The sequence below is a fragment of the Myxine glutinosa genome, chromosome 4 (assembly GCF_964187855.1).
Source record: "Myxine glutinosa chromosome 4, kmMyxGlut1.1, whole genome shotgun sequence".
NCBI classification, from domain to species: Eukaryota; Metazoa; Chordata; class Myxini; order Myxiniformes; family Myxinidae; genus Myxine; species Myxine glutinosa.
Window position 1 is genome coordinate 48178653 of NC_136264.1, and position 13448 is coordinate 48192100.

General features: G+C 50.3%; 2 protein-coding genes across 6 annotated transcripts in view; both read left to right on the forward strand.

Annotated features, from left to right (window-relative positions):
- Positions 1–13448, forward strand: part of LOC137424619 (MDS1 and EVI1 complex locus protein EVI1-A) — a 519764-nt gene that overhangs the window by 490280 nt on the left and 16036 nt on the right. For 3 of the 5 annotated variants that reach the window (XM_068112251.2, XM_068112252.2, XM_068112257.2), the window contains exons 8-10: positions 454–607; positions 1360–2833; positions 4002–4089. In XM_068112251.2, coding sequence (XP_067968352.1) covers positions 454–607; positions 1360–2833; positions 4002–4089 — 1716 coding nt within the window. Of the gene's footprint in view, positions 1–453; positions 608–1359; positions 2834–3980; positions 4090–13448 lie in introns of all 5 variants that reach the window. The other 2 variants (XM_068112249.2, XM_068112250.2) reach the window with 1 other exon arrangement.
- The window catches only part of LOC144891596 (uncharacterized), a 710104-nt gene that overhangs the window by 435783 nt on the left and 260873 nt on the right, over positions 1–13448 (forward strand). The gene's annotated exons all lie outside the window — the stretch shown is intronic.

Here is a 13448-nt window from a genome sequence, read left to right on the forward strand (position 1 = left end):
CTGGGTTCCCAAAATCCTGATCACTTACGGGGTTCAGGTGGGAAAGATATACAGTACAGGCCTAGCAAACTGAACATATTTTGATGAATGTTCATAAATTACATGGGATAACATCCCTGCAGCCTTACCTGCATAGTATTTTAATAAATAAAAAATGCATTGCAGTTGCCATGGCTCTTCAGTTTTTGATTAATTTCCAAAGGCTTAATCTGCGAAGGTTTTCCGAAATAGTCATACTCTTCTGTGACGTTTCAAATATTATTCATAAACTGAGGCCCGTGGTAAAATGAGCATCAGAACATGATGTGCCATCCGTGTAAAGAGAAGGCGGATTCCAGTTCTCATTCCTTTGTTAACCGGAATGAGAACTGGAAATCAGGGATATCAACTGGATATCAAAATATGTTACTACATAGATCTTACATGCCATGTGCTGTGTTGTTGCCCATGCAGGTGTTTACGGACCCCAGCAACCTGCAACGTCACATCCGCTCGCAGCACGTGGGCGCCAGGGCTCATGCTTGTCCAGAGTGTGGGAAAACCTTCGCTACATCGTCGGGTCTGAAGCAGCATAAGCATATTCATAGCAGCGTTAAACCTTTCTCTTGTAAGTGTGCCCGCAGCAAAATTGGTGCCCGAGGCCTAGCGTGCCATGTGCTCGACCTGCGATTAACCTGTTTCTTAGATTTATTTTATAAGCACACAGTGCTTGTCGTGTAAACAAAACACAAACACATCTACCAGGTTATATTACTTTCCATTTTGGTTAAATTATTACTTTGCTCGCTGTTTACACGATTTTGCTGTAAAATGCTTTGTGTGGGTTGTGTTTGTGTGTTTGGGTTTTCCGTTTCCTTGACTCGAGGCTCGTGATGGAGATAAATTTGTCCTCGAGGTATTGGCATACCTTTAATGAAGCAATAAATTGCTACTCTCGGTGCACTTCCTCATTCGTTGATAAAGTCAAACTTTTGACCTCCAGCACAAACGGTCCACCATTTGTGAAATTGCGTTCTGAAATTTGAACATTGGAATGCTGATTGTCTTCTGTGTTGACCATAACCCATACATTTAAATGTTGTTTTATTTTTACAGTATTATTCTTCGTCATTTTATTATTTTCTACATGTGTTCTTATTTCAATGAGTTTGTATAATCTGTAATTTTTGTCATTTTAGCTTGACTTTGAGAAGCTTGTGTTTGAAGTTTTGTGCAAGTGGCTTTGAATTTTCAGCAGAGCATCCTGAAAATTCCATCGTGTGAACACATCTGCTTAAGTTTGTTATTATCTATGGATCTGTTTCTTTCTTTCTTTCCTTTATTTACAATTGCGATTTTTGTTTTTCCTCTGCTCCTCAGGTGAGGTCTGTCACAAGTCATATACGCAGTTCTCCAACCTATGTCGGCATAAGCGAATGCACGCAGACTGCCGCACACAGATCAAGTGCAAAGACTGCGGGCAGCTCTTCAGCACTACATCCTCACTTAATAAGCACCGGCGCTTCTGCGAAGGCAAGAACCACTTTGCAATGTCTGCGGCAGCAGCAGCCATTTTCCCACCGGGGCCAGGTCTTGCAGGAACGGGACACCCTTGCATGGACAAGGCTACCTCTGCCCTGCTTCGTAACCACAGCGTTCCACCGGGACTCAACTACTTCGGAGCAGCACGGCACCATCAGGGTCTAGCCGGTTTTCCAGCCCCAGCACCGCCTGGGTTTTCACTCACCTCAGGCTTTGCTGGCCTATTCCAGCCACCCCTATATGCTCGACCACCTTTGCTTCCTCCCACACCATTGATGCAAGGTGCGCTAGGTGGGGGAAGTGTAGGAGAGCACAAACAAGTTGGGCCTGTAGCGGCTGCCATGCTTCATCCATCCGCATCTGTTGGGTTAGCTGCTCATGCTAATAGCTTGGCGACGACAATGGCAGGTGCCACAGGCTTGCGGATAGATGGGCGCAGTGAGCCAAAAGGCTTGGGGAGGGGAAGCGAAATTTCTGAAAGCTCTGACATTGAAGCAGTCAGCACACCCATGGGCAGTGATGAGTTGGAGAGTACCTCAGGCTCTGAGGGTGATAGTGACAGTGAAAAAGAGCGCAAGGCAAAGGGAAATTGTCCACAAGTCCCAAAAGGTTATGGCCTTGGGAGTCCGCTGACTAATGGTGGTAGCCGGGATTTAACACCAGCCAAAACAACGGCTCCAGTGACGAATCATTTTTCAGTTTTTCCCCCTCCGCCTGATGAGATGAGCAACAACGCTGATTCGACCAATGACTCGATCAAAGCCATTGCCTCCATAGCTGAGAAGTACTTTGGGCCTGGCTTCATGAACATGCCCGAAAAGCAAATGCGTCCATTTCGTTACCCACCCGTATTCTCATTTCCATTTGTCGGGCCAATGCCAATTTACCCACTGCCAGAACGCAAGGCTATGCCACCTGTTGTGTCAGTCAAAGCAGAGCCACGTTCACCACCACAGGGCAAGATCAAGAGCTTTGCTTCACGTGTCCCACCAGAGACGGGTTCGCCTTTTGACCTCAGCCTGACAGCTCGCAGGAAACAAGAATGTAGGCCACTACCTCAAGGTAAAAAGTCCGGCTCTCGGTCTTTAGGGACCTTGGGGAATGACGAACAGCCTTTGGACCTCAGTGTTAGCAGGAGAACCCGGGCAATGCTGGATAACCCGGCTGAGTTTTCACGCAGAAATCATGGCTACCAGGACAGAAGGGCTAGTCGCAGCTTGGACCTACCACCAATGGGTCCTCCTCAAGCTTTGCACCATTCTCCCCTGCAATTTGCACCAACTAATCCTTTCTACATGGATCCCATTTACAGGTGATTTATCATGTTCTGTGAGATGCCAAAAAAAAAATCCTTTCCTTCCTAATTTATTTTTATTTTTTTCTTCCCCACACCACCATTTGTGAGCAAGATACAATTCCATTAACTTGAGTTTTGCATTGCCTTGCACGGCTTTTTTTTCGTCCAAATATTGCAAAAGGCTTCTTCCTGGTTCCTGTTTTTATTTGAAGTATTTTTTTTTCATCTTCCTGTTTTATTGACAATTCTGTTCCGATGTGGAATGATGAACAATACAATGGCTTTTGAGGTTGTGACCCAAGGTAATTAATCTTCCCATTATATATAATGGTGCGTGCATTCTGATGTAAAAACCGTTCCTCAATATCCATCGATTTGTGTGTGAAAGTTAAAATTTTGGGCCAAATACCGATTTTTGTTTAAGGAGCAGTTTTAAACACTTTAATAATCACTAAATGTTGATTGGTTGAAAAATATCTCTTCAAGTTATAGCAAACTCAAACGATAACTCTTCACTTGAATAGAGTCAAAGTGCAGGTTTATCATGCGTGTGAGTATCTTGTATACTTCTTTTTTTATTGGGGAATCGGAGGGGATGGTACTTGGTGTTTCCTTTATGTTCGTGGTCCTTGGCATTGAAGCTTGAACAGGAATATTTAGTGCCTGAACCATTCAAAGCGGTCACTTGTGGATCACAGGTATCTTCTGGAATTGTCCGTTCATCTGCATCTCTCAGCACTCTGGTCGCACATTACCCAATGTGATGTTGCATTTGACTGTGACTTGGAGGGGAAATTGATTTCTGATTCATAATGCTATCGTTTATGGGACGATTAGGACATGCAAGACACATGCAAGCTTCTATTCCCAGAGGATATACCCACATTGGAAGCTCGTGCAGCTGCTTTCTCAAGTTATACGTGACCATAAAACATATTCAGCCCCTTAAACCGTGGTTTGAAAACAAAATCTCAGTAGATCAATGGCTAACCTAAAAAACCAATTCAAAGCCTACACTGTGGGGAAACCCTCACCACCTTCTCAGGAAAAGAAGGGACTTGCATCATTGAATTTGGTCATTACTTTCCAAAATTTGTTTCCGACAATGTGCTTGGAACAATGGTGTGATTGGGCTGATTGTTTTCCTTCCTGCCTTACTCAGAAGTCTCCTGGTGTGCTCCAGGGTCGAAAAGCGGAACATGGAGGAGCCCCTGACCTCTATGAAGGACAAATACATGAGGTCTATTCCAAGGTTGCTGTTTCCCTCACAGGTTAGTGCATCTCCATACTTAAAGGGAAGACTTTGGCAAAATTGTTCCTTCATTGCACTTTGCTTGGTTATCAAGGATTACCTGATTATCTATCTATAATTCCAGTAATCTCTGTGTGTTTGTTTGTACGTTTGTACGTTTGTACGTTTGTACGTTTGTTTGTTTGTCTGTGACCGCTGTTTCTCGACAACCACGGGTCCGATATACTTTTAACTTGCCAGGTATATTGCTGGGGACCCGAGGATGTGCCTTTTCAAGGTTTCATATTAATCGGACAATTACTTACCGAGCTATGTCCAAAAAACGATTCAACCAATCAGAGAGCAGCGAACTATCGCGTGTGCCGAACGTGGCGGACACACTCTGCCTCGGATGGCACATTTGAGAGCGTATTCATTTATTTCACGTTTGCAAACTATGTTGGCGCTATGTTGGCGTTAAACTATGTTTTAAAACTAATAAAAACCATTTCATGTAAATAGAGGGGGGGGGGGGGGATTGTCACTGTACTCGCACGAGCAGATGGCGGAAGTGCCTGACCGCCAAGTGAAGTCCGAGCAACTCGCGGTCGAAGGTACTGTAACGGCGTTCGGGCGGGCGAAGCTGCCGGCTAAAGAACGCCAGCGGTTGCCAAGCTCCGTTTTAAAACTAATTAAAACCCCGGGGGGATTGTCACTGTACTCGCAAGCCGTTCGCCGTTCGCTTTGGCGTTGCGAATGGACCAAAACATTTCATGCACCAAACCATTTCATGTAAAGCGTTCGCCGTTCGCTTTGGCGTTGCGAATGGACCAAAACATTTCATGGACCAAACCATTTCATGTAAATAGAGGGGGGGATATAATTTTAGATATAGATATAGTACGGGCATGCCCTAGTCAAATTAAAAAGACACTCAGTAGAGTGCATACCTCAGCCGGGCTGATTAGTTTACGTTTTGTATCCCACTGATAGGCCGCGCCTGGATCCGGACCTGAACCAAAATCAAATGGGCTTGTTCTTGTTACATAATAAACTCGTCCAATAAGTTTTGTCATAACTTGTCCAAAACTTTTTGAGATATCCTGCTCTATATCGTTTTTGGGCCCATCTTTCAATGGTGGAGAATCACTTTAAAATTATCGCATTTGGATCAGGACCTTCACCAAAATCAAATTGATTCGGCATTGTCACACGCCCAACCTGTCCACCAAGTTCCATTATTTTACCCCTTGAATTTTCACATTTTGTTGTTACAGCCATTAAAATGGATTAAACTGAGATTTATTTTCTCACTGATCAACACATAATATGCCATAATGTTAAAGTGGAATTTATTTTTTAGAAATGTTTACAAAATTAAAAATGAAAGACATAAATATCTAATTTAAATAAGTATTCGACCCGCTCAGTCAATACTTAGTAGAAGCACCTTTGGCAGTGATTACAACTTCTAGTCTTCTTGGGTATGTCTATCAGCTTTGCACATCTGGATTTGAGGAGTTTCTCCATTGCTTCTTTCAGATTTGCTCAAGCTCTTGTCTTCTTCCATTCATTGTCCCCTCTATCCTTACAAGTCTCCAAGTCCCTGCCACTGAAAAGCATCCCCATAGCATGATGGTGTTAGATGGGTGAAGGGATGTGCTTGGTTTCTGCCAGACATAGCGCTTTGCGTTCAGGCCGAATAATTCCATTTTGTCTCATCAGACTATGGAATCTTTTGCCTCATGCTCTCATGCTCACAGGGTCTTTCACGTATCTTTTTGCAAACTCCAGGTGTGCTGTCATGTGCCTTTTTCTCAGGAGTAGATTTTGTTTGGCCACTTTCACATAAAGCCTTGTGAAGTGCTGCAGAGACTGTTGTCCTTCTTGCAGGTTCTCTCATCTCAGTCAAGGAACTCTGTGGTTCTGTCAGAGTGACCATTGGGTTCTTGGCCACCTCCCTGACCAAGATCCTTCTTATCTGGTTGCTCAGTTTGATCTATGAAGTCTTCTTCTATGAAGAGTCTGCATAGTCCTATATTCTTTCCATTTCTTAATGATGGAGCTCACTGTGCTCTTGGGAATTTTCAAGACTCTAGAAATTGTTTTGTACTTTTCCCCAGATCTATGCCTCCTTACAGTTGTATCTGAGTTCTACGGACAGTTCCTTGGATTTCATGGTAGAGTTTCTGCACTGTGGGATGCACTGTCAACTGTGGGACCTTATATAGAAAGGTGTGTTTCTTTCTAACTCATGTCCAATCAGGTAGACTCAATTCAAGTTGTAGAGACATCTCAAGGATGAACAAATGAAATTGGATACACCTGAGCTCAATTTGGAGCGTCATAGCAAAGGGTTTGAAGACATTTAAACTTTTAATTCTTAATTACTTTGTGAAAATTTCTCAAAAAACAAATTCCACTTTGACATTATGGGGTGTAGATCAGTGGAAAAAAAATCTCAATTTAATCCTTTAAAATTCCGGCTGTAACAACAAAATGTGAAAAAAGTCCAGGGGTGTAAACACTTTTTGAAGGCACTACGTAACCTCCGTCCACCTTTATTGGTGGAGGTAATGATGACAGTTTCATGTGCTTCATTATGTAAGTATATCAATATTTTGTTTTGTTTGTATGTATTGCTTATGAACCTTAGTTTATTTTGGTAACCCTTCACCACATCAACCTCTTGCAGTCACACTGTCTTGCTTTTCTCATTGCGTGAAGCACTGGCATTAACTGCATTGGCATATGTTCGTGCACTTGTATTGCTTTGATAACTTTTACTTAGAGGAGAGGAAAAACCCTGAAATGGCATGGAAAATATGCACAACACAAAATTAGAATATGGCTTGAAGCAAACATTATGAGAAGCAAACAAAACATTGAGGACGCCAAAATGAAGTCAGAAGAAAAATATCAACTTTCAAAGAAGAGTGGTGGTTATTCCTTGGAACCAGCTGCAGTAAAGTGTTTTGGCTAGCCATATGCTATATTTATTTAAACAGAAAATTATGATGTATGCATTTCATTTCAAGGATTACAGTTGCTATTCTTGTTACCACCTCCACCGAAGGTGGACTGAGGTTAGATATGTACCCTTGTTTGTCTGTGAGCAGGATATCTCAAACAGTTGTGGACAGATTTGGATGAACCTTGGTGGGCAAGTTGTGTGTGTGACATGCCGAAATGATAAGATTTTGGTGAAGATCTGGACCTGGCTCTGGTTGCTACAACTTTTTAAGTGTTTACCATTGAGAAAGGGACAAAAACGATAAATGTATAGCAAAATACCTCAAAAGGTTACGGATGGATTGCGGCAAAACGTTAAGTTAGGTTTGTGACAATGAATAACTTGAAGCGCGACGCTGCGCGCGCTAATGCTTACGCAAGGAGCAAGCGGACAACGCGGTTCATAAAAGTCTTTATTGAAAGTACTCAAACTGCAGCACTGAGCTGCTCCGGGCTGCGCGCCCCGTGTATATCTTGAGGCCACGCCTCTCTCTCGGGCGTGGCCGCCGCCCACTTGGTGCGCGGAATGATGTCACCACGCCAGTGGGCTTTCGTGTCCGCCACACGCGCCCCCCCCCAGAATTCCCGCGCACCTGGAGGGCCAGTTTGCGGGGCAAACGGATGACCCGGCGGAAGCGCCCCCTGGCGATCGGCGGCGTCCGGGGTGCAGGGATGCCAGGTGGGATGCCTCTGGCTGCCCCTGGGATGGGTGCAGGACCGGGGGGTGGCGTGGCGGCGGGGCTGGGCGGTGCCGGGGGTCCGCCCGCAGGGGGGCGGCCCCGATGCGGGGGTCGGGCCACTGGCGGTGGATGGTTCACGTCGGGGTGGGCCGGCTTGAGGCGGTCTACAGAAACGCGGTCAGGAGTACCGCCGATGTCCAGGGTGAAGTGCTTCGCCCCGGTCTCCAGCACGCGGAAAGGCCCGTCGTACGGGGCCCGCAGTGGTGTCCGGTGGGCATCGTGGCGGACGAAGACTTACTCCGCCGTGTGAAGCTCCGGGGCGACATGCGTCGGTGGGTGCCCGTGGCATGCCGTTGGCACCGGGGCGAACCTCTGGGCGGTCTCTTGCAGAGCGGAGCGCTGCTGTGCCGTGGACCATGGTGCCGTGGAGTCAGGGAGGAACTCGCCCGGCACCCGCAGCGGTTGCCCGAAGACCAACTCCGCCGCGGATGTGCGCAGGTCCTCTTTGGGCGCCGTCCGGAGGCCCAGCAGGACCCAGGGGAGCCTGTCGACCCAGCCGCCGTCGCGGAGGGTGGCCCGGAGCGCGGCCTTCAATGAGCGGTGAAATCGCTCACACAGGCCGTTAGCCTGGGGGAGGTAGGCCGTGGTTCGGTGCAGCTGGACCCCGAGCCCCTGTGCGACCGCCCCACAGAGCTCCGAGGTGAACTGGGGGCCGCGGTCGGACGAGATGTCTGAGGGGGCGCCGAACCGGGTGACCCAGGTGGCGATGAAAGCCTGCGCGACGTCCGCCGCCGTCGTCGACGCCAAGGGCACGGCCTCCGGCCACCGGGTGGTGCGGTCCACCATGGTGAGGACGTGGGTGAAACCCCGCGAGGGAGGCAGAGGTCCCACCAGGTCCACGTGGACGTGGTCAAACCGGCGTTCCGGCACCGTGAACGGGGCCAACGGGGCCTGAGTGTGCCGGTGCACCTTGGCGCGCTGGCACGCGAGGCACGTCCTGGCCCAGCCGCGGACGGCCTTCCGGAGGCCATGCCAGACGAACTTGTCGGCGATCAACCTTTGGGAGGCCCTCGCGCCCGGGTGGGACAAGCCGTGGATGGCGTCAAACACCTGGCGCTGCCAGCCCGCGGGCACGATGGGGCGAGGCCGCCCGAGGGAGACGTCGCACAAGAGGGCCGCGCCCGCGCCGTCGAACGGCACCTCGCTGATGCGGAGGCCCGTGACGGCGGTCCGCAAGGCCTGGACGTCGGGGTCAGCGGCCTGGTCCGCTGCCATCCGGGCATAGTCGATGCCGAGGTGGACTGCGTGGGCGACGGCCCGGGAAAGGCAATCCGCCACCGGGTTGTCCTTCCCCGCGACGTGCCGGATGTCCGTTGTGTACTCGGACACGGCCAAGAGGTGACGCTGCTGCCGGGCCGACCACGGCTCGGTGACCTTGCCCATCGCGAAGATCAGCGGCTTGTGGTCGACGAAGGCCGTGAACGCACAGCCCTCGAGCAGATGGCGGAAGTGCCTGACCGCCAAGTGAAGCCCGAGCAACTCGCGGTCGAAGGTACTGTAACGGTGTTCGGGCGGGCGAAGCTGCCGGCTAAAGAACGCCAGCGGTTGCCAAGCTCCACGCACCCATTGCTTGTGCACCGCGCCCACCGCGTAGTCCGAGGCGTCGGTGGTGAGGGCGATCGGTGCATCGGGCGCCGGATGTGCGAGCATGGTGGCATTAGCCAAGGCGAGCTTCGCGCCCGTGAACGCCGTGTCCATCTGCTCAGTCCAGGTAATGTCGCCTTTGCCCGGCGTACCTCAGAGAGCTTCGTGCAGGGGGCGCAGGAGCTGGGCGATACGGGGCAGGAACCGATGGTAAAAGTTCACCATGCCCAGGAACTCCTGCAGCCCTCTGATCATGCGGGGGCGCGGAAACCCCTTCACCGCCTCCACCTTGGCCGGCAGGGGGACGGCTCCGTGCCTGGTGACACGGTGCCCCAGAAAATCGATTACGGCGATGCCGAACCGGCACTTTGCGGGGTTCACAATCAGGCCATGCTGGCCCAGCGTTCGAAGAGCGTGCGGAGGTGGAGTAGGTGCTCTTCGCGGGACGCGCTGGCGATGAGGATATCGTCCAGGTAGACGTAGACAAAATCCAGGTCGCGCAGGACGCTGTCCATCAGTCGCTGGAACGCCTGAGCCGCATTCTTCAGACCGAAGGGCATCCGCAGGAACTCGAAGAGTCCGAATCACGTGATGACCGCCGTCTTCAGGACGTCCTCCGGCCTGACGGGGACCTGATGGTAGCCGCGTATGAGGTCCACCTTCGAGAAGAAGGACATGCCCGCCAAACGGGCGGAAAAGTCCTGAATGTGGGGGACAGGGTCGCGGTCGGGAGTGGTGGCGTCATTGAGACGGCGATAGTCCCCGCACGGTCGCCATCCCCCGCCGGGCTTCGGCACGATGTGCAGCGGCGACGCCCAAGCACTCTCCGAGCGCCGAACGATGCCGAGTCGCTCCAGGGTAGCGAACGCCGCTTTTGCCACCGCCAGCTTTGCCGGCTCGAGGCGGCGTGCCCGGGCGTAGACCGGTGGCCCGACGGTGGGGATGTGATGGGCTACCCCATGCTTGACGGCCCCCGCCGAGAAGGTGGGCCGCGTGAGGGCCGGGGAGGAGGCGGGTGAATTCGTCCGCTGCCGGAAGCGTACAGATCAACGTGGCCGGAACCGAACCGTTCGGCAAGCCGCTCGGCGAGCCGCTCGTTTTGCTGCTCGACGAGCTGGGCAGCGCACAAGCGAGCGAGCTGAACGTCTCGGCCTGGACAAGACGTCTGCGCTTTACGTCGACCAGGAGCCCATTAGCGCACAGGAACACCGCGCCAAGCAGTGCCATGGGCATGTCGGCGGTGACGAACGTCCATCGGAAAACCTGCCCTCCGAACCGCAGAGAGAGGCAGCGTTTTCCATACATACGGATGGGCGTCCCGTTCGCGGCAAGCAGTGCGGGGCCCCCGCCCGCGGCGTGCTTGTCTGACATACCGGCGGGAACGACACTCACCTGCGCTCCCGTGTCGCACAGGTAACGGCGCCCGGATAAGGTGTCCGTTATGAACAGGAGGCTGCTCGAACGGCCGGCGCTCATCGCCACTATTGAGCGCCGGCCCGGGCGTTTCCCGACCTGTTGAAGGAGCATGGCGGATGACACTGCCGAGCCTCGTGGCCGAACTTGGCGTGGAACCAGCACCATGTGGTGGAGCTGGAGGAGTGCGGCTGGCTCCGCCAGGCCGGTGGAGTTGGCGGTTTTCCCCGCGGTGGCGGTTTTCGCCGCGGCGGTGGGCGGGGCGTGGCGGCGGTCACGAGGTGTGTATCAGCATGCTGCGTATGCTGTGTAAGCTGATGCTGTGGATCAGCATCATCAGCAGCATCAGCCTCGAGGTCCGTGACGGCCGCACCGACTCTCGCCCGCGTATCCGAAGCCGCGAAGTACCTGGCCGCCTCGGCTGCCAATGCTCGGGGTTCCGTTAGCACGGTCCCGGCCAACGCGAGGTGAACATGCGCTGGAAGTTGGCGACGGAAAAGCGCCCGGAATAGAGAACCGGGGGCTTCGTCGCCCAACAGTGACAGGATATGGTCCATTCGGACCGACGGGCGCGTGTCGCCGAGCTCGGGGAGATCCAGGAGGCGGTCGGCCCGTGCGTCGTCCGTGAGGCCGAACGTGGCTAGGAGTAGCCGCTTGAGTGCCTCGTACTTGTGGCCTTTCCGGTGGGTGGCGAAGGACGGACACAACTCGAGCGGCCGTGCCGGGCCCGAGGGAGGCGACGACCTGGCAGTAGCGCGTGTCGTCGCCGGTGAGGCGCCGAAGCTGAAATTGGGCTTCGGCTTGGACGAACCAGACTTCGGCCTGGGCCTCCCAAAATTCGGGAAGTTTAATCGACATTGCGTTGTTGTTTGTCATTGCAATGGCGTCGTGTTCAGAAGGATCGCTACGGCAGATCCAACGTCGAGGTCACCATATGAAGCGCGATGCTGCGCGCGCTAATGCTTACGCAAGGAGCAAGCGGACAACGCGGTTCATAAAAGAGTCTTTATTGAAAGTACTCAAACTGCAGCACTGAGCTGCTCCGGGCTGCGCGCCCCGTGTATATCTTGAGGCCACGCCTCTCTCTCGGGCGTGGCCGCTGCCCACTTGGTGCGCGGAATGATGTCACCACGCCAGTGGGCTTTCGTGTCCGCCACAAACTGATTCGATTTTGATGAGGATCTTGATCCGGATTCGGATGTAAGAATTTTTTTTTTCAGTGATTCTTCATAATTGAGAGATTTTCCAAATATAACGATATATATACCAAGATATTTCAAAAAATTATGGGCGAGTTGTGGCAATCAGGGAAACACACACACACACACACACACTAATCAGGAATAATTTAATATTACCTTTCACATAGCATACCCAAGAATACTTGAAGCTGAAATGGCTGCCAAAGGGTGAAAAACCTTGGTATTGACTGGGGGTTGAATATACTTATTTATCAGATATTTCTGTATTTCATTCTCAATAAAATAAAATAAAATAAAGTATAAAAATTTGTTTTCACTTTGACATTATAGGGTATTATGCATAGATTAGTGACAATTTTTTTCAATTTAATCCATTTTAAATTCGGGCTGTAACACAACAAAATCTAAAAAGCCAGGGGGTGTGAATACTTTCTCTAGACACTGTATATAACAAGCAATTGTTTCCACAACAAATCCTAAGTATACAAGTGTTAAAATCACAATGTACCAATACACTGCCTAACAGTGACTCATCAAGCATTTGTGACAAATATCCTCTGCCATTATAATAAAGTACTTGTGATGTTTTTTGTTTTTGTAAAATATTGTCTTTGTCCTTGATATTTAGGCCATATTGTTCATACAAAACTAGAATATTGAGACCTCCCTCCTGACACCTCTTCTTGTATCATATGTGGCACATCATTCCACTCTCAAACATGTCGCTTTAAAACCTCATTTGCCTTTTTATTGTCTGGTTGGTTCTACTGTTGTCTTCCTCTTCCTTCCTCTTCCTCGTCCCCTTCCCCTTCCTCTCCACCCCCCACCCCCCCCCCTCCCGCCTTGCCCCCCACCCCCCCTTTCCTCCAAATTCCCAACTTCTATCTTTTCTCCATGCTCCCTATTCATTAATGTTATTTTGTTTTCTTATTTCACCTTGCTCCTTGAATACATATTCAGGTGGCTCCTCTAATATAATGCGGACTTATTGCTACTCGTGCTGTTCAAGATAACATTTCTGTGCTGTATATTTTAAGGAGTGGTCGAATACCATGTTGTTTTTACACGTCACATGAAATATCTGGAATTTCAGTTCCAAGACGACAGTGGAAAGTTAATTGCCAAGTATCATTGCACTTTTCGGAGCCATAGTTAGTTTTTTGGTGCAAGACTGCATTTGTTGATTCCCATTATATGCCTCATGCGGATAATTGTCAATGGCTCAGGGCTGTAGTTTTGTTCCCTCACATGGACCATTGCCTGTGATTCAAACCAAGTCTGCTTTGCATTGTGGGAAATTCAGAATTTTCTTTGGTATATGGACTTTCACTGGCCACTGAAATTCCTTCCAGCTGAGAGATAGCCATGGAAAACTCAGATTCCAGGGAAAATAATTCAGTTAATCAAAAACTTTGCCCTTTGAATGGCGAGGCTGGTGAGTGGGTGAT